The following is a 20,525-nucleotide window of genomic DNA, read 5'->3' as shown; positions in this document are numbered from 1 at the left end:
CGATTTAATTGCCTTAAATGACATCGCACGTCCTGTGATGCGACTACTGTGCATGCGCACATCACGATGACGATGCTTAAACAATATATCGTGCAGCCCTAAGTCACAGTCTTAATTCATCCCAACGGTGTTCTATCAGATTGAGGTCAGGACTCCAGCCAGTCAAGTCCTTTCACATCAAACTCACTTATCCATGTCTTTATGCACCTTTCTTTGTGCACTGGTGCGCAATCATGTTGGAACAGTAAGCTTTTCATTACTCCTGAAAAACAACCCCACACCATAATCCCCCTCCACCAAACTTTACACGTGGCACAATGCACTGGCAACGTCAAACACAGACTCATCCTTTGGATTGGCAGAGGGAGAAGCGTGATTCCTCACTCCAGAGAGCATGCCTTCATCTCTCTAAAGTCCAGTGGTGATGTGCTTTCCACCACTGCATTCGATGCTTTGTGTAAAGTTTGGTGACGTTAGGCTTGGATGGAGCTGCTCCGCCATGGAAACCCATTCCATGAAGATCTCTACGCTCTACTGTTCTTGAGAGAATCTGAAGCCACATGAAGTTTAGAGGTCTTTTGTGATTGACTTTGCAGAAAGTTGGTGACCTCTGCGAACTATGCTCCTCAGGATCAGTTGAACCATGCTGGAGTTCACTGAGCTCATGAGATAGACCCATTCTTTCACTAATGTTTGTAGAAGCAGTCTGTATGCCTAGGTGCTTGGTTTTATACACCTGTGGCCATGGAAGTGATTGAAACACCTGGATTTATTGATCTGGATGGGTGAGTGAATGCTTTTGGCAATATAGTATATGTGAACAAACAAATATCATAAAAACAGTGAATTTATGGGCTGTCATTACTGCAATATGTACTGTATGTACTGCAAATTGCAAAATGATTGCTAAGTAGTTCCTGTGATGATGCTAGGGGGTTGCTCTGGTGTTCCACGTGGGTACTAGCTAGTGTCGGTGGTGTTGCAAGATGGTTGCTATGATATCCGAGGTGGCTGAGGTTTCTAAATGGTTGCCAACTGTTGCAGTAGAATTCTAGTTGTTTCTATGCTGTTGTTGCCTAGTGGTTTCTTAGGTGTGTTTTACAAGAGGCAATCATAATTATGTACAGCCTGCAGATTTGATTCCTTTTATGAGTAAATGACCCTATGGGAAGTTGGCTGATGTTGATGTAATGACCTATTACAGATAAACAGCCCGTGTGATTGAGACCCAGACAGCAGATATGCAGTAATAGCATCCAGGAGTGTGTGGCTGGGTGGTGATATGGAGGTAAAGCGTGTGTGTGTGTGTGTGTTAGGTATGTGTATATATGTGTGTTAGCTCGCTGTGGGTGAAGGCCACTAAAAGATCAAGGCGCTTGGCGGACAGACCACACCTCCAGAGCTGCTGCTACTGCTGCTGTCTGCTGCTTCTCCCCCGTTGCCATAGAAACTGGGCCCCAATCCATCAGTGTCTCACAAGGACATGGGCCAAGAGCTATCTGCATGTACAATACACACACACACACTGCAGCCTGCAGAGACTAGGGGAGGGGCTGAGAGGGTGGGGGACATGATGGGTGGATGGGTGGATGGAAGGATGGATGGATGGATGGACAGGAGGGAAAGATGATTGAGTGATGAAGGAACAGTGCTTCTGAAAACCCGTTGAAGATTCAGTCATTCATTCTGTTGTTAATTAAACCTGATTGGACATCTGTCCTTCAAGAGACATGTGCAGTGTCATTTCCTCAATGATGATGTCAAAGAAACTAATAATTAATTTTATAGGAGTAAATTGAGTTGTGTGTGAGTTAAAAAAACAACTATTTTATTTTTCATGATAATTAAAAGACAAGTATTTTATTAAAGCAGCAGTCAAGATTGTTTCTTTTAAATAGCTTTCTTTTGAAAGTAGGAGTGTTTCTAATTGGTGGAAGTGCAAAATATTATAATAAATGGCAATAATGTGCTTCTGCTTCCTTTCCTGCAAAGGCACATGTATTCATTCTAAAAACAGAGTGTCTGGTGATCCAAGGACATTTTTCTGGCTACAACAGCTTTTGCTGGTTACCTGAGCAATCACAGTTCTGCTAATGGTGCTGCTACACGAGCTAATGCAAACATGGTGATATCAGAACAGAAAACTTAGAAAACCCACTAAAACAAAGAATCAAGAAGAGATTGCAGCACAATGCATGTTTTAAAAGTACTTTTTTGCATGCCCTGTGCAATTACTGTACTTTCTAACTTTAAAAACTTACGGACGGTCACTTTAAATGATGTATTTGAAATGCATGTTGTTGTTTCCATTAATTGAACATTTTTGTCACGAAAGGGTGCAGGGATGACGTGGAGACGGACGCAGTAATTTAATAAATAAAATAACAAATGAACAAAGAAACAAGTAAACACGTAACAAAGATAATAAACCAAAATAAATAAGAGAGACTAGAGAACATAAACAAACTAGAGATAATGGTAATAATAAACAAACAGGGAATATATACAAGGAGCTAGGGAACATGAAATAAAACGAGAAACTAGAAAAGATAACCAAATAACTAAGAACACGAAATAAACAGAACAACCAGAAACTAAGGCGCAAAGAACAGAGGCTATAAAACAGAGAAACACTAGAAAGACAAAACAACAGGAGTTGGTGCAAATACCGGCGAATACAAAGTGCCACAGGAAGACTATATATAGGAACAGGAAACAATGAACACCTGGGGAAGGGGCGGAGCTACAAATGAGACATGTGGTGGAAAACTTTTTGTAGATCGCAGGCAAAACCCTCTGCTTAGAGACAAATCGATGATCACTTGTTGCTAGCTCAGTCCTGTAGTGTAAACTAATGAAAGACTCTCACCGAGCTGTCGCCAAGTGATCACCAAAGAGTTGCAGACACCCGGCAAACATCTAGCATGTTAAACTCTGATCCAGTTGGCAATTGCACCAATGAATCTTTGGGCATGACCAGAGCAGTTTATGGAGAGTCTGACCCATTTCTGTTTCTTCTATATATTCTGTTGTTTCAGGAAATGACTGTTAAACTCTAGGGAATGTGCTTGAGAGTCCTCTGTGAATGAGAGAATTAAGCTAAAAGCTAAAGCTAAAAATAAAAATGAGTAATTTTCCACTTGTGCCAAGTAATCCTTTATTTTTTTAAATGTAGAATAATGTATTGTACTAGAAAAAGCAAAGAAAGCATAACAGTATGTTTCCATTTTTCTACAGCAAACATGTTTTACACACTAAAGACACTAGCATCACTGGTTTAAAACTTAAAACCTAGAATTTAAACAATTTTCAGTATAACAGTGATCAGACATTTATAATTATATCTATGGTTTTACTAAATTTCTTTATATGCTGTGCAGTGTGAAGCTGGCATAACACAGGTGTGACTGTGGCAGTGGCAGCTCCTGCCAAATCTCTCAGGAGGGCAAATGCTGTAAAGATGGTCAAGGTGACCTGTTCAACAGCTTGAGAATCCAAGAGTCAAGACCAGAGTCAAATTGCACTGTGCAAAATAATTAGCTGGATAACTTTACATCGTCAGCTTGCATTACACAATTAAGTTTTTACTGGTCCGTTAGGTAGCATTATCCCCAGTCATCACAACACAGTCAAATCAATATTTATATTTTTATATGTTAGTATTTATTACATTTGAACCGCCGCATTGAAGCCTCTGTCAAGCAAAAAGGGTCGAGGCTTTCATCAATTGCATTTTGAGTGTTGCTACAGCATAAAGAGTGGGATGTGGGTTCAAAGTTAACCTGAAGATCCACTTATAAACTGCTGCAAACAAAATCACAAATATCCACATTTATATCAGCAGGCACTGAGATTCTTATTGCACTCTGCCCTCCTCATGCCATGTGAAGGCTTTTCACTGACAAGACTGGGGTTTATATCAAAGAAAAAGAATCACCTCCACCCCAACACAATTAAAAAGCTTTTTTTTTTTTAAATAAGAATCAATAAGTTATATTGGTCTTTGTCCCTATACATACATAATTAATAATATTTAAATGTAAATATTAATATAAATTATTAAGACTGTGGCAAAAATAGTTTGTGTACACACACACACCCCAGGATTCTCTGTTTAATGTTTAATTTAGTCTGTCCTGATTTCCCTCCGGACAGCAGGTGTCACTAGTGAGAATGATTCAGTGTGGCTTCAGATAATAAGCCTTTTGGGAAAGCCCTGTTGGTTCATAAAGCCTCGTTTTGCCATCATTAATGACTACATCAAATGTAAAACAGAAAACAAAAACACGGATAGGGTAACATTAACCTAAAAACTAAATTACAAGACAAGACTAAAAATAACAAGACTAGGAAAAAATAGATTGATTTAACATGCCTAGAAAAACAAGAAACAGAACAACCGAGAACAGGAAAGCACACTAAAGACCAAAAAAGAACACTGAAAGAACAAAGAGGCTGTATATATACTGAAAGACTGGGAACACCTGGAGAAGATAACAAGGGGGCGGAGTAACAAACCACCATGTGTGAGAACACTGATGACAGGGTGGGGCTAGGGCAGAGTCAAGACAACAGGCTAACAGGCTGGAGAAATGATGGAAACAGACAGGCAGAAAAGCAGGACAGGAACTGGAAGGACAAAAAGTAAGAAAACAACACAAACAAGGGCTAAGGTGCATACCTATCAAGTCTCCCGTTTTGGCCGGGAAACTACCGGATTTTACTCCTCTTTCCCAACGTCCTCCCGTTTTAGTATTTTCCCGTAAATTTCCCGTATTATATTAAAATAAAAAGATATAGAGACAGGGCACTGGCCGCTCTGTGTCTCCTAACCAATCGTGGAGCCGGATCAAAGAGAAAGTCCCGCCTTTCAGGAGAAACAGCCAATCAGCTTGCAAAGGGGGGTCAGTGTGGGGAAGCCCCCCGTCGCTGTGAGTTCAGGCAGCTAGTTGGAGCAGCTGATGTTAAAACAGATCTGGATATACAGCGATTTTTCTAAAAGAAAGGTAACGGTAGGCTAATCATGTAAACTGTGATGAGATTTGTCTGATATCTGCTTAAAAAAACCTGTCTTAAAATGGAAGGGATACTGAACCTTCGTTGGGCTGGTGGGACGACTTTAAGCGGACAGAGGAAAATATCCCTTATTTTTAAATCTAAAAATTGACAGGTATGAAGGTGTGACAACTTTGCTGCGTCCAAAAACCTTAAAAGTTCTCCCTTTTCCTCCCGATCTGATTTAGAGACACCAACTTACCACCTGTCCAAAGAGTAGATGAAAAAAAGCCGCTTAAAATCCTTCTCAAAGCCTCTTCCAGTGGAGGATACACCAGAGTATCCTACCAGAAGGACTTTTAGGGATTTTGAAGTAACATCACTGTGGCCACTCCAACAGAGCATATGTTTTTTAATTAAATTAATTATATATTAATATAATATTTTTTTGGAATTGTGTATATGTCGAAATAATACTACTTACACGACTGTAGAACATATATCACTTGATATGAACACATAAAAAGATAAATAAAATGTAAAAATAAAATAAATAAATAACATAAGGCTTTGTCTTTAATCTGATTGGCAAATATTTTATTAAACTTTGGACAGTATTAGGGGAGCTGAAAGGTGAGCTGAAAACAAGCGTTGTGATTGGCTCAGTTCATCAGTAGTCAACATCCTATTAAAAGGGATCAACTGTCCTATTTTCCCAATTACTACAGCTCCTCCAATTACTACAACTACTACAGCTACTACAGCTCTCTATTCCTCCTACTCCTCTGCTCGATTCCTCCACCTTCTTCTGGGGTAAGAGAAGCAGTAGGAAAGGAGGAGGAGAAGTAGGAAAAAAGGTGTCTGGCTGCAGCCAATGACTGTACTGACTAAAAAAATAAAGAACATCCATTTTTTATTTGGAATATTTTTTATTTTGATAAAATACTTTAAAATATTTGAATTCTGATAATATCTGTGTCTCATTTTTAATCATTTTAAGCATGGCTGGTGTATTTTATTATTACAGAGCAACATATTTTCGCTATGAAAATAAAAATGTATGTGTTGTTACTCTTTAAGACGTATTTGAGTAGCCTAGAATCTGCTGATAATAATCTCTGGTGTGTGAACATATTCTGTAATAGTTTTGTAACAGGTGAATAAAGATGCAACTATAACAAATTGGTAAGAAATATACATAAATTACAGCATCTATTACTGTCTGATGTTCATTACAGGGAGTTTTTTTCAGTCTATTACAGTTATTCACTGATTTATTGATTCATTCATTGATTTGCTTCTCAGCTAAAATTCAAGTAAATTGTACAGTTTAAAATAGTTTGTTAATTAATCTGATTAAGAGTGATTCATTTAGATTAATAATTCACAGCATGTAATTAATATAACAAAAGAACAACAGCAATAATAATAATTATTATTCATGTAAAAAATTACATTTTAATGTAAAATGACATTTATCTATGCAGAGTATAATATATATATATATATATATATATATATATATATATATATATATATATATATATATATATATATATATATATATTACAGAGCATATGTTTTTTATTAAATTAATTATATATTATAAGGGAAGTGTTTTATGACTGAGAGCAGATTAGGAGCTGAGGGTGAGTGACGTGTGGAGAGGAGGGGGCGGAGCTGAGAGGAACCATGGCTTCAGTGGAAACTGAGGTAAGAGCCGGGACTCTTTACTCGATATCGCGGCTGTTTCGCGGGGAGAAATCCCGAGGTTGAGCTCGGCAGTCCGCGGCAGTGTGGAGGGCTGTGTGCGGGACCGCAGGAGAGCGGGCTGGGGCTCTGCGGGGTTTAGTTTGACCTCTATCGGTGCGGGTTTTCAAACCTCCCGCCGGCCGGAGCGGAGCGGAGCCGCCGCCGCTTTGTGTTTCTGAGCGGAGAGAGAGAGAGGGGGAGAGCCGCTGCTGCTGAGCCCGGGAACCTGAATAACACTCAGCCCTGTGGCTTATGTACACTGACGTACATGAGTTATGCTGGTTCCTGGGCCCCGTGCCATCCGGCTGAGATGCTAACAGAGTTGCTAATATTGTGATAAAAAACAGCTTTTAATGAAATTAACTAAACATTTCAGGGCTGCGGGTGGGTTTTGCTGTATAGAGAGAGCTGCTGAGACTGTGGCTTTAAGAAATGACAGTATTTCTGTTTTATACAGAAAAGCTGAAGCTAGCTGCGAGAGTATGGAAATAGCTGGCTAGTTAGCTAGGCTAGCTAGGTTAGTTGTTGGCTGAGTTGATCTGTGTGAGCAGCGTGTGTTACTAAAGGTAATAAACATGCTAGAGAAGTGCTGTGTGGTTCATTAAAACGCACAGTTTTTCAGGTTAGTGTAGCAGCTGCTGCATATATGCAGTGCCAGGTTAATAATTTTAAAGCTACTTAGCTATATAGCTCGTTTATTCAGCTACAGCTCTCACCTGCTCTCGTTTATTCAAACTATCCTCACTGCAGCTAGCTTAGCTAACCTACACTATGTTGCCAGAAGTATTTACTTATCCATTAAAATATTTTAATTCCGGTGTTCCAATCGCTTCTATGACCACAGGTGTATAAACCCGAGCAGCTAGGCATGCAGACTGCTTCTGTAAGCAGTTAATACAACTCTAATACAGATTACATTAACTCACTACAGTTTTCAGGAACTTTTAACTGCTTCCACTTCTGGTGTGGCTATTCACCTCAATATAAAAGTCCCATATGTAGGGGTGGGCGATATGGCCCTAAAATATCACAATGTTCCATGGTATTTTCACGATAACAGTACTTTTGGCGATATGACAAAACATTGAATTACAAGAATACATTACTGCAACCAAATAAATAATTACCATTTATTATTTCATACAATATGATATGGCATACAAGATTTTTAATCAGATTTGTATCAAGTTAATGATACAGAATGATACTGACACATGATACCAATAATGCACTGCAAATATCTCCATATATTCAGGATTAAAGTAAAATGAATGATACTGGACAGATATAATCTGTCTCTAGTATATATGTAATGGGAAATGAGGACAGTGTAAAATATTCTTTTGGTAAAAACAGCAAAAAAAAGTAGTACTCTTCATAAGTAGGGGTGGATGATATGGCACAATGTTTCAGGGCATAATATCGTTCCCGATATTCAAAAATGTTGGCAATATTATTGCGTGCTATACAATGGGGCACACCACTAACCATATTGATATATTTTGACTTTTTAATATTTACCTAAATAGTCTGACCATAGAAAGATGCTCCCTGCCTTATTTACAGTGGGGACAGTAAGTATGAAAAAAACTGAATTTAATATTTGATTAATAAATCTTTGTTTGCTGTTACAGAGGTCAGACGTTTCATGTAGTTCATGTGTTGATCAAGTTTGCAGACACTGCAGCAAAGATTTGTTTTCTTTCTCCATACAGATCTTTTTCTGATCTTTCATGTTTCATGGCTGTCGCTGGGCAACACTGAGTTTAGTGTCCAGGCTGTGTGTTTCAGGTCATTGTCATGCTGGAAGACCCTGCCGTGACCCATATTCAATGCTATTAATGAGGGAAGGAGGCTTTTGGCCAAAATCCCATGGTACAAGACCCCATCCATCCTCCCTTTAATAGAGTGCAGTAGTCCTGTCCCCGTTGCAGAAAAGCACCCCAAAAGTATTATGTTTCCACCCCCATGCTTCACAGTTAGGATGGTGTCCATAGGCTTGTACTCATCCTTCTTCTTCCTCCAAATACAGCGAGTGGAGTTGATACTTTTGGTATCATCTGACCATGTGACATTCTCCTATGCCTCCTCTGGATCACCCAGATGGTCATTGGTGAATTTCAAATGAGCCTGAACATGTGCTGGTGTGAGCATGGAGACCTTGCTGACAACTAGGTTCATGTAAACCTTGGTTTCTTCCAAGGTTTTTTCTTCCTTCAGCTCCAGGGAGTTTTTGCCTTTATCGCTATAATTTTTTTCTTCGCTATATTCTATCAAAAATTCTATTTATTCCATCATTTGAAATACTCTTAGGCACTTCTAAATTAAAGTCAAAAATATAGTTTTACAATATTTAAAGACATTTTCAAGATGCACAGTATTTTTGCAGTGGTGGATTCTTAATAATACTATAGGATACTCTTGTTCAAATTGCTGTGGTTTTTATTACATTTTTTGCTGCATACCATCCAATTAAACAGGATTATTTACACTCTCCTTAATATGCCTAAAAATGTTGCCCAGCTCTAGCAGCAGGTATGTCCAAAAGTTCAAAACAAAGTGCATGCTGTTCTGATTGGTGAGCTTGCTTCACACTTTGTTGTGTTTCATATTATATTTTTATGCACAAATACAGAATACATAAGAAAGACAGATTTGGCATAATGTATTGAAGTGAAAATATAGTAGAATTAAGTAAACGGTCAACTAAAAAATAAAAATAGCTCAGTGAAGATGTGTGACAATTTTTAAATACAGTAACAAATACATTTACTTCTTTTCTGTCCACCACTGCACAGGACAGCACTGTATGTGATGTTTTCTTCAGGATTTGTATCTCATTTTTAAGGAGCTTATTGATGACGCCAATTACACTCTCTCTTACACTCTCAATTTGCCACATCCATATCATATTCTAATTAAAATACTGTATTATGGGTCAGAGAGAACCTACAGTGCTTGGCCAGTAGGGGGCAGCTTATGCCTATAATATTTAATTGGGTGCTCCTTGCTTGCTGGCTCCAAAAAGTGTCCAAAAGTTTGTATACACGTGTCTGGTCCCTTTTTAAAGGTGGACAATTAAGACACAAATGTGATATCACAATACTTAGGATACGTATTACATTGTTTTGTTTTATAAAGTTGAATGTGAAGATAGATACAGTCTGTACAAGGAAATATGACATGTCTTATATACTATACAGATTACTCCTACAGGAAAGATTTTGGCATCCCATTCTAACTGTATAGACATTAGTGTGGAGTCGGCCCCACCTTTGCAGTTCTGACCGCAGGTGTGGAGCTCTGCAGTTGGAGCAGAGTGTTGGAAACTCCTACGCTCCTCAGCACTCGGACAACCAGCTCTGTAACTTTTCAATAATTAACACTCGCAGATGGTGCTAAAATAACTAGAATGGAAGACATTTTACCAGCTCAGTTGAATTGTTGCAGAGGTGCTATCGTAATACAGTGCCACTATGAGCTCTTTAGCTCCACTCATTCTTTCATTTATTATAGTGTTAGTAAACATGGTGATACAATACATACCACCTTACAGGGATTACGATTCAATTTATGGCAATATATTGCGATACTGTTTGTTTAAATCATTTTTTGTAGTGTATGCAAAGTAGGGCTGCCACAAACGATTATTTTTATAGTCGACTAATCACCGATTATTTTTTATGATTAGTCGACTAATTGGATAATACGTTAATTGAATATAAAACACAGTTTATCACAATAGAATGCAGCTGCTATTATACAACCAACATTAGATTTCAGCTATATGCTAACTAAAAATAAAAACAATTAAAATCATAGTTCATTAAACCTTTAATGAAATATGCAGCTTGTTGTAACAGACAATTATTTTACTGTTTAGCATAAAGTGTAAACAACTGTGTAAAATAAGGATAAGGCACTGGCATTTATGAAACATCTCAACCGTGAGGTTGTTTGAACTATTATGAAAAAAAAGTATATTAATAAAAAATGCCTCTCTGTCCAGATATTGTGTACATTACCGTACACAGGGCAGCGGTCTGCACAGATCTGATTGGCAGAGGAGAGCGTTTGGTGATTTTACACCACACATGACTGATCTGTGAGTTTACTGCACCGAAAAGCACTGAAAACAGAAGCCACTGTCAGAATGAAATCCTTCTCTGTAGTTTATCGGTTTGGGATGGCATTTGTGACAACGTCTGGGTCCGGATCCGGATCGCGGTCCGCCTATTAGTGACCTCTGTTTTAAAGCTATCAAGATGAGTAAGTTAAGTACTAAGTTAACGCTCTGTTTACGCTAATTTTAGCAGCTAAATAGCAATTTAGCTTCTTCGTCATTTAATCAGCCACAACATGCCTCCTTTTCAGGTGCTCATGCATCGCGGTTGTGCTGCCGAGGAAGGCAAGTTCTTCATTGCAGATATTGCATTGCACGCGTTTCACTTTTATTTTCTTGGTGATCCCACACTTTTGAGTTCTGTAGCGGGGTAGCCATGAAACCAGAGCCTGTCTGTATATGTCCTGAGATGTCGTCCACTACCTACCCCGGTTTCCACTACTGCGCATGTGCGTCCAGGACAGAAGGGCAGTCGCAGCAGTTTGGAGAGAAAAACAAAGAAAAAAAAAAAAACGACTAATCGACTATTAAATTAGTCGTCGACTATTTTAATAGTCGACATAATCGTGACTAGTCGACTAATCGTGGCAGCCCTAATGCAAAGGTGTCCAAACTATTCACATGTATTACTCCGGTAGAAGTATAGATACTAGGGTTTAAAATACTTCTGAGGAAGTCAAAGTATCAACTTAAGCTTTTTACTAAGTAAAAGTACTGGTTTTCAAACTACTTAAAGTATAAAATAAATGTAATGTAAAGGACAAAAATGTTATATTAAAATGTTAATGTTGATAAATTTGGGATGTCCCAGGCTCCCTGTTTCAGCTGCATATATGCCTTTTAAAAAAAGAATGTATTTTAGTAGAATGTAAATATATTAAAGAAGTTTAGTTGGACTGGAGTTTGTCTGGAGTTCTCTTGAGTCTCTGCAAGGATCATCTTCATACTAGACGACATACATCCGCTATGTTCTTGCTGGAGTGTTGGCGTAATGTGTGCAGGTGAGACGAATCACAGTATAAACCAATAGGATGTCTGAATGGTATATTTTAGTTAAAATATATTAATGAACTGATGAGTAGTTTTATGTACCTTATTCTACCACGCCTACTTTCATGAGTGCATTTCTTCTGCATTTGTGTTTGCATTTCCTGTCAGTTCGTTTTAAATATTTTCTGGTCGTATCATATTTAAGGTAAATGCAGTCTGAAGTACTTACTGCTGTGGAAACTGATCATAAAGTGACTCCATATGGAAACTCAACAGTTTATATGTGGGATGCCACCATGTGCTTTAATTATTCTTTGGAGGGAAACTCTTTTATGAAACTCTAGTGAAGTGGATGCACCTGTGCTATAGTAAGTCTGTCGGAGACAATGCTATCCTAAAGCGCTAATCTTTGAGTGCAGGTGTACGGGTTTGGGTAGTGGGTTAACCTAAAGTCTTACGCGGCACGTCCGCATCATTTGTTTCTGTCAGCTAACTAAGTTAAGTAAAGCTAAGCGAAGTAAACAAAACTGTAATGAGAGACTTCCTTTTAATGTTAAACGAGCGCTGGATGTTAATCTACACAGATTTCTCTCTTGAAAATTATAGTTGGGTGAGTAAAGAGCTATAGTTTATTTACAGTAAGCTTAGATTGCTGAAATTCTCCAGCACTAACACCGAAGCGTTAGCGACTAACTGTTTGATTCAGAAGTGCAAGCCGGAGTTAGCAGCAGGCTAAAGTCTGATAATACTCCCCTTTTACCGGGGAAAGAGCTAGCGCGGTTAGTGGGTAATGCTAATGCTACTCCAGCCCTGGTGCTGGAGAACTAAACTGAAACTCCTGTATAATGCTTTACTTACAGCTCCTGTATAATGCTCCTTACAACCTGCCTGCTAGAATTCATACTTAATGCGCACTAACATTTTTTGGGAAAATTAAAGGATTTTAAATGAACCTTATAGTTTAAAAATACGATGTGTTTTCTGTATGTTTTATAATCACTGTGGTTATAATCTATATTGATGGTCTGTTGCTGCACTGGAAATTCCAAAACAAAGTAAACAAACATATCCCCCTCCTTGTTGTTGTACAGAATAAGGTGAATAGGGTGGTAGCAAACATCTTGCAATTTTTTTAAGATGCTTTACCAAGCTTACTGCACTATGATGCAACAAAGCTGTAGTGAGGTGGTGCATTTGCACAGTCCAAATGTGAAATAATACACATCAGAGCATTTTCTCTATTTGTTGTGTAACGGATGTAGCTGTTGTTACTCTGCTAGAAATCAGACAGACTTGAGCAGCGCGGAATGGCCTCAGGAGGATGCTTTCCTTGCTGTCTACAGCATGTTGCTCAGCCAGGTTGTACTGAGCATGCTCAGATATTCTTCTTCTGGCGAGAAAAATGGCTGAAAGCAGGAAAGTAGGTCTTCCTGTTTCAAGATTTTTTTTAATCATTTGTTTCCTTTAATGGCTCTAGCAGTTTGACTGGACTTAAAGGACTTAAATGGCAAAAATAAAGGGAAAAAATGTGAGTGTTCTAAAATTTTTCTAGTGTATATAATGAGTTACCTCAGATCTAATTAAGAGTATATAGTAATACGCTCAGCTTAAATATTGTGGTTGTTTAATTAAGCATCAACATTATAGTTCATTTTTCCTGTCTCTCTCTCTCTCTTTGTTTAATTTGTATATTTTGCATCAGAGTTACTGTGCCTTACCGGCTGATAACAGCACTCATAAAACGTCTCTCAGCCAAGCATATTGCAGGGTCGGGCCTAACTCTGGTATAATAGTTTTATAAATCCCCTGACTCTTCAAACTTAGTTTGGGTGCACTTCAGTCATGGGTTCATCTAAGCAACTACTTTGGAATAAGACAAAGAATTACAATATTACAAGTAATCAGTGCCCATAAAGAAGATGGAAGACATATTTTCAGATTCCAGGTTCTACCATTTGGACTGGTTAATTAGAATTGGCAATTCAGGGGAACTGTGGAGGTCAAAATGTGATTTGGAATGCTGAAAAACCTCTAAATTTGTATGATATATTTGTGGACCTTTCACTTAGGGCTGTGAATCTTTGGGAATCCCACTATTCGATTCAGAGTCGATTCTTGGGGTCACGATTCGATTTTTTTCTGATTCTTTCAAATCGGTTGGATTTCTTTTTCTTCATCCTTCATACTTTAGCGGCGCAACAACAAACACCGTAACACGACACTACACGCCTCTCTGTAGCCTAATAGGGAAAGGCAGTAAGAGCAAAAACTTCCCCAGTCCTGTTGCTGCTGTCTTGTGACACTCACCTACTGTCACGCTGAGCTTTTTTAACTGTACCGCGGAGCTTAGCTACTGTCGCGCAGAGCTTTTTAACTGTTTTGCGGAGTTCATCAACTGTCCTGCAGAGCTCTTTAACAGCAGGACAGTAGATGAGCTCAGCGCGACAGTAGCTGAGCTCCGCGGTACAGTTAAAAAGTTTCGCGCGACAGTAGCTGCACCCGCAAAAAAAATATTTTTTTTGAAAATGAGAATCGATTCTGAATCATTCAATGTTAGAAACGCGATTCAAGCTCGAATTGATTTTTTCCTGCACCCCTAATACCTTACACCATAGGTCAGCAATAGGTGGCCCACAAGCGTGAAACATCTGGTCCGTGAGGTTGTTTGAACTTTAATGAACTTTGGTTTATACGCCTCCCGTCTCTCTGTCGCGCTCGGTGTGACTGTAGTTTCCGCCCGTTCTTGGGCTCCCTTTGTCATTATAAGGCCTTTTTTTCCCAGCTGTTACTCACTTCACTAGCCGGGGCAGTGGTAATATATTGGACCACAATCCTGATGACTCGGGTTCGATTCCCACATGAGGAGCTTTGTATTTCTTTATTTATTTTTTCCTTTTTCTTGGAATTACCTTCTTCATTTTTCAAACAGATTTTTTTTTGTGGCCCGCCACGCAATGGCGTGGAAAATATCTGGCCCGCGACCAAAACTAATATCCGACCCCTGCCCTACACTGTGCATTGTGGCAATGCAGACATGCAAAAACACATAAATGTATAAATACTAACAAAAGCGTAGACCACTCGTAATGGCTACTTCGTAGACTTTGTTGATTTCGATGCTGAAGTATAATTCAGAAGTAGTTTGGCGTGTGCATTCACTGTGGTCTCCAACCTCGCTCTGCCTCCAGCCTAGTTATCTGTATCACAGGAGAGCACTCTGCAGTGTGAAGAGCGCCCTCTGTTGCTCCTTGTAGGTAATGTGCATTTAATTATCTTTTATTTAAGCCGTTATTGCTGTTCTTTCAAAGTGTTCACACAAACATAAATTGTGCTAGTGGTAAATATATGATTAATCGTACAGCTTGCATTAGAAGTCTTGTTTTTCTGTTGATTTGTCACTTGTAATTGTGGTTTTGCTTTTAGCTAGCTGATAAATTGCAGAGGTGTCAATACAAATATCCTTAAAGTGTAAATGAATGTCTTTAGAATTGAAGGTAAACAAAGACCTCAGCTTTTCTGTTTTCTCATTTCTTCACAGACTGGCTTGGACATGCTTTAACTGTAATTGTGATGAGATGCAGAGATTCATTGATCATTATTAACAGGAATTTTAAAGCATTTCTTAGGAAGTATTACTTCTGTTTAAAGAGGAACATGAGGTAAATAGTGATAAATGCAGTGAGACAGAGATTTCTCTGTGGACTGGGACTGCTGTAGACCCTTAAATGCAGCAGTGTAGGTATTGACAGCAAGCTAGAATGCAGAGAATGTGAAAAACGATGTTAGCTGAGTCCTTTAACTTCTGTCACTCTGTTTCTAAGCTTCCTGCTGTAATTTATTGGGTCCTGTTTTGAAAATGCCCTGACACGAGAGATAAAGCTTTGATTTGTAAGAGTCCATACTCTTTCCATTTTCTTACTCTAGTAAAATGGCCAGAAGCCAGCAGGGACAGTTTTGCACCACCCAAAGCCTGAGCACAGATAAGAAGCTTTAATATCATATAAAGAAAGATCAGTTGTGTGCCATTTTCACCATGAGCACAATCTAGGGCAAAGTCTGCGTTGAAACTCTTCCTCCACTGAATCCACACACCATTCCATGAAATGGCTGCAGTGTTGTTTTTTTCCTGCTCTTCTTTCTTCGTGAAGAACAGCAGAGCTCCAACTGAGCATGCCCAGAGAGCGCCATGTCAATGCTTTCTACAGAGTTGATCATGTGACCCCGAGCGGGGACGGTGCTCCTGTGGAAAGCTAGACGTTAGTCAGTGGAGCTTTACTCTCGCCCTCTTCCTCCTCCTCCTCCTCCTCCCCCATCAATGGAGACCCACAGCTTAAGTCAGGTACTGCCATGTTGCTGGAGGGCTCAGCTTCAAACAGGGCATGCTTATTTGCTTCTCCATTTCTTTGCCTCTGTTTTTGGGGACAGGCATGGCCAGATGTAGGTATGCCTGGTGTTTGAGACTGCTTTAATGTTTATTTGTTTGATTGCAGAAAATAGGCCAAGGTCTGCCTGTCCTAGGTGTGTGCTGTTCAGTTAATGCTGTGAAGGTTCTCATTTGCAATGTCTGTAATTTTGAATCTGTTTAATTACAGGTGAACCCAGACCAGTTGCAGATTGACTGGCTTGTGGCTGGATTCAGCTGTTCTTCTAGATGCTCTTCTGGAAACCCTGGCCTTGTGGTTTTGTAGGTCCTGTAGTGGATCATGGTGATCCTTGCTTTTAAGATAGGCCTTCCACATTTGTTTAGCAAACATAGGCCTCAACTTCTGTTTTACTTTGTTTTACTGAGAACAGTTGCAGCCTTTTATGTATCATTCTATATATTTATTTTGCAGCTTTATCTGTGCACCTAATGTCTCAAGGCCCAGGCAGTGCTGTGCATGAATGGGTGGTTCCCTGTACACAGGTTGTTGGTTGTGTACATGCTGGTGATGAATGGTTGGAGAAAGACTAAGCTGGTGTAAAGATTACTGCTGCCTTTGTATAATGCTGATTATTAGCTCAGTTCTGATAGATCTCACCCTGCTTTAACCATGACGAGTAGGCCTGTGTTGCTCAATAGGGACTCAATAGAGATCTCTGATCGTGGTTCACATGTCTAAAGCTCTTTTGTGTGGACTGTAAGAAGAGATCTAGTTTCATTTTCTTAAATAACATGTTTTTCATGTGTTCTATGGGTATTTCAGTTTGGATGGATGCAGAGCATACTGTTTGTAAGCCGTGCTGTCTTTCTTTCCTAGTTGTGCGTCATATTGCTCTTTATATCTCTGCCTCTCTCACTCTCTCTCTCTCTCTCTCTTTTATATGCACTCTTTCTGTCCTCTTTGGCTAAAGCCAGTCAAGCAGAAGAGCTTGTTGGAAGACCTTAACCAGAAAATCCTGCTTTTCTCTGATTTATAGAAACCTGATTTTGGTTGGTCTGAATTTTGTAAGAAAGGTAAATCTAATGGGGGTCCAGTTTGATTTGAGTTCTTTGCCTGCCAGTCTGAGGCAAATTCAAAATGGCTTACAGGATCTCTACTGAGCATGCTCCATTGCTTGTAAGCTTAGTCATCTAGCAGAGCCTCGTTTCTACCGTGGTGGCTCGGGCAGAATGAGGCATTGTGTCACTTTTGTGGTGTCGGCCATCATTGAGATCTGTTCCTGAAAAGACTTTTAGAAAATGAGGCTGTTTGTAGAGCACTGAGCTATTTAACACGGGTTAGAGGATCTCAGTTCAGCTTAGATTAATGTATTTTATGTCAACCCTGTTCAACAGAATAACGTTTGATAGACGTTCTTATTGGACAAGCCTGTGTTTGGGTCAGGGTATCTGCCTAGCTAAGAAATACCTGCTGTATAAAATACCTGGAAATGGCCTTCTAGTAGGTTGTTTGTATTGCAGAGTCATGTAACACAGTTTTGTGATCTCGTATTGTGAGATGCATGATGACTACAGTTTTTATTAATGAGCACTTATAGAGGCATTCATCCTAAAGCGCTACATATATCTAGGGCTGGATATCATTTTAAAATTTCCAATACTTTGAATTCAAAATCGATATCCAAACAATACTTTTTCCGATACCTTTTTGTAAAGTGTTACCAAAACAGACAAAAAGCAATAATTATTTTCAGACAATGTATTTATTTAACAGGCGACATGAGTAATCTCTAGAGTTGCACGGTGTACCGAAGGTTCGATTCTTTTTCGATACTACGTCATCACAAACGATTCGGTTCTTTAGCGTTCGATGCTTTCGATACTGTATATAGCCCAGTCACTAGCTTCAAATGAGTCAAATTAGTAGGCGCGATTTGATTCAGTTCATAAGAAAACTGATTCACACCGCAACAGTCGGTGTGGCAGTATTCAGATAAACTTAGTGTTCTGAACAAATGAATCGATTCACGCGCAAGCCAGCAGAGCAGCAGCGAGTGTAGAATGGCGACGGCTAAAATAACAGATGTCTCTCGTCCGCGACTTGTGGACAAAACGGGCGCGGGGAGTGAAGTGTGGGAAAATAGTCTGAGATGTAGGCATCTGTTTTTTATTCATATTTTTATTTTTAAATAAAATAACGAAAATAACGAAAACTGAAAGTGAAACTAAACTACTTTATTTATTAGCGCTGTTTTCACTCCCGCAGTTGTACAGCGGGGGGTGTTGTGCCGATTCTGTCCGCGAAGCGGGAGTCGGATTCAGTAGCGGATTCGGCACAAGCGCGGCGGCACCTCGCGGTCCGCGGTGTTAGTTGTAAGTGCTCGCGCTAGCCGCAAAATACGACAGAAAACACTGAGGGAGACTTATGTGTGGGACTAGAATATGAGCACGAGGAGATAAAAGAGAACCTTTACCTGTGAGTAGCTCACATCAGAACACGCAAATCTCTCTCTCTCTCACTCTCGCTGTGTCTCTTTCTCTGTGTCTCTCTCTGTCTCTCTCTCTCGCACGTGAACGCCTCCGCGTTTGACCTGCAGCACTGTGTTTAGCTGTTCTTAAAAATCATTTTAATTAAATAATAGTTCTATGCTTCTATGTTACAGTGTTATTTAACATAATTCTGATCATATTTCGCTCATTCATTTAGCAGACAAGCACCCTGATCTCTACAAAGAGCTGAGAAGTCGACAGGTTTGTGGAGTTAGTCAAGATACACTCTGTCTGTAGCTTTACTAAGATTTACTAGCGACTGCCAATAAATCACGTTAACACGGAGAGGAGTGTGCAGGAGTTTTGTTTTGGACCCGTGGTTTTCTCTATTTCTCCATTATCCCATTGGCTGTGAAACATAAACTCAAGATGTTCACGTTTTTACGTTTCCATCGCAAATCTGTGGTCAGGCACGTAGCCTGCTTGATCGTTACACTGAACATGGGCTTATTAAAAATGGTAAACGGTTGATTAATAAAACGGAGCAGTGAGTGTTAAAATGAACATAACATTGTAATGTTCTTCTGTCTCTTTATTTTCCTTATTCAGAACTTAACTTCTGCCTGCCCGTCAGGTTCACATAGTCAGGCTACCATTACCCCTGGTTTTAGTTTTAGTTTTTAGGAAGTGTTTAGATAATTATGTTATAGTTAAGGTTATAATAACGAAACTTGTTTTTTGTTCAAATGTTTCATTTTAGAATAAAAACGTTTGCACCGATTGTTCAGTGTTCAATCCAGTTCAGTCAAAAATAAACATTTTATGTTCAGATATTTTTATTGTTTTTTTTCTTCTTCCAAGTATCGTTTTGGTATCGAGAATCGTGATACTACAGTTGGTATCGGTATCGAAGTCAAAATTTTGGTATCGTGACAACCCTAGTAATCTCATTCTCATACTCTCACCAGGAGAGACTCCATTTGGATCTTGTTTGTTTGAAATCAATGAGCATGTTTTTGGCGCTTTATTAACAACAAAAACAGCATTTCTTTAAGCATATTGGCTGGATGCTTTTTAGATTTTAAGAGTTCTTTCTAAGAAATATCAGCATTAGATTTGATTATATTTATTTTGGTGGTGTCAATCACTTAAAAATGAATTATAATCATGGTTGTTTTTTTTATGCCGGTAGTTCCCTGTATTTTTAGGAGGGATAGAGTTGTAATAGTGTAGTGTGATTTACTTCTGATATAAATATAGCAGACTTACTGTATTATAATATTTTAGGGAAGACTACAAAGGGAGAGACTGCGAGAGAGAGGAAGAGGCTAAGCAAGTGAGGGAGAGACAGAGCGAGCGAGTGAGGGAGGGAGAGACAGAGCGAGCGAGTGAGGGAGGGAGAGACAGAGCGAGCGAGTGAGGGAGGGAGAGACAGAGCGAGCGAGTGAGGGAGGGAGAGACAGAGCGAGCGAGTGAGGGAGGGAGAGACAGAGCGAGCGAGTGAGGGAGGGAGAGACAGAGCGAGCGAGTGAGGGAGGGAGAGACAGAGCGAGTGAGCGAGAGACAGAGCGAGCGAGTGAGTGAGCGAGAAACAGAGTGAGTGAGCGAGAGACAGAGAGAGCAAGTGAGGGAGAGACAGAGCAAGCGAGTGAGTGAGCGAAGGAGAGACCGAGCGAGTGAGGGAGAGACAGAGCGTGCGAACGAGAGAGGGAGAGACACAGCGAGCTAGAGGCCGAGCGAGAGAGTGAGCGAAGGAGAGAAAAAGGGAGTGAGCGAGAGACAGAGCGAGCGAGCGAGAGACAGACTGAACGA

The 20,525-nt window shown here is 39.6% G+C and overlaps 1 protein-coding gene across 2 annotated transcripts in view; it reads left to right on the top strand.

The window, feature by feature from the left end:
- Nucleotides 1-6,638: 6,638 nt before the first annotated feature.
- The window catches only part of ehmt1b (euchromatic histone-lysine N-methyltransferase 1b), a 68,373-nt gene continuing 54,486 nt past the window's right edge, over nt 6,639-20,525 (top strand). The window contains exon 1 of one of the 2 annotated variants that reach the window (XM_022676504.2): nt 6,639-6,708. In XM_022676504.2, the coding sequence (XP_022532225.2) occupies nt 6,688-6,708 (21 nt within the window). In that variant the 5' untranslated portion in view covers nt 6,639-6,687. Of the gene's footprint in view, nt 6,709-15,891; nt 16,200-20,525 lie in introns of those variants that run through there. The other variant, XM_022676503.2, reaches the window with a different exon arrangement.

This window comes from Astyanax mexicanus, chromosome 17 (genome assembly GCF_023375975.1).
Source record: "Astyanax mexicanus isolate ESR-SI-001 chromosome 17, AstMex3_surface, whole genome shotgun sequence".
Classification (NCBI taxonomy): Eukaryota; Metazoa; Chordata; class Actinopteri; order Characiformes; family Acestrorhamphidae; genus Astyanax; species Astyanax mexicanus.
Note: the sequence above shows the minus strand (reverse complement) of the source record. Positions and strands in the feature narration are given on the sequence as shown.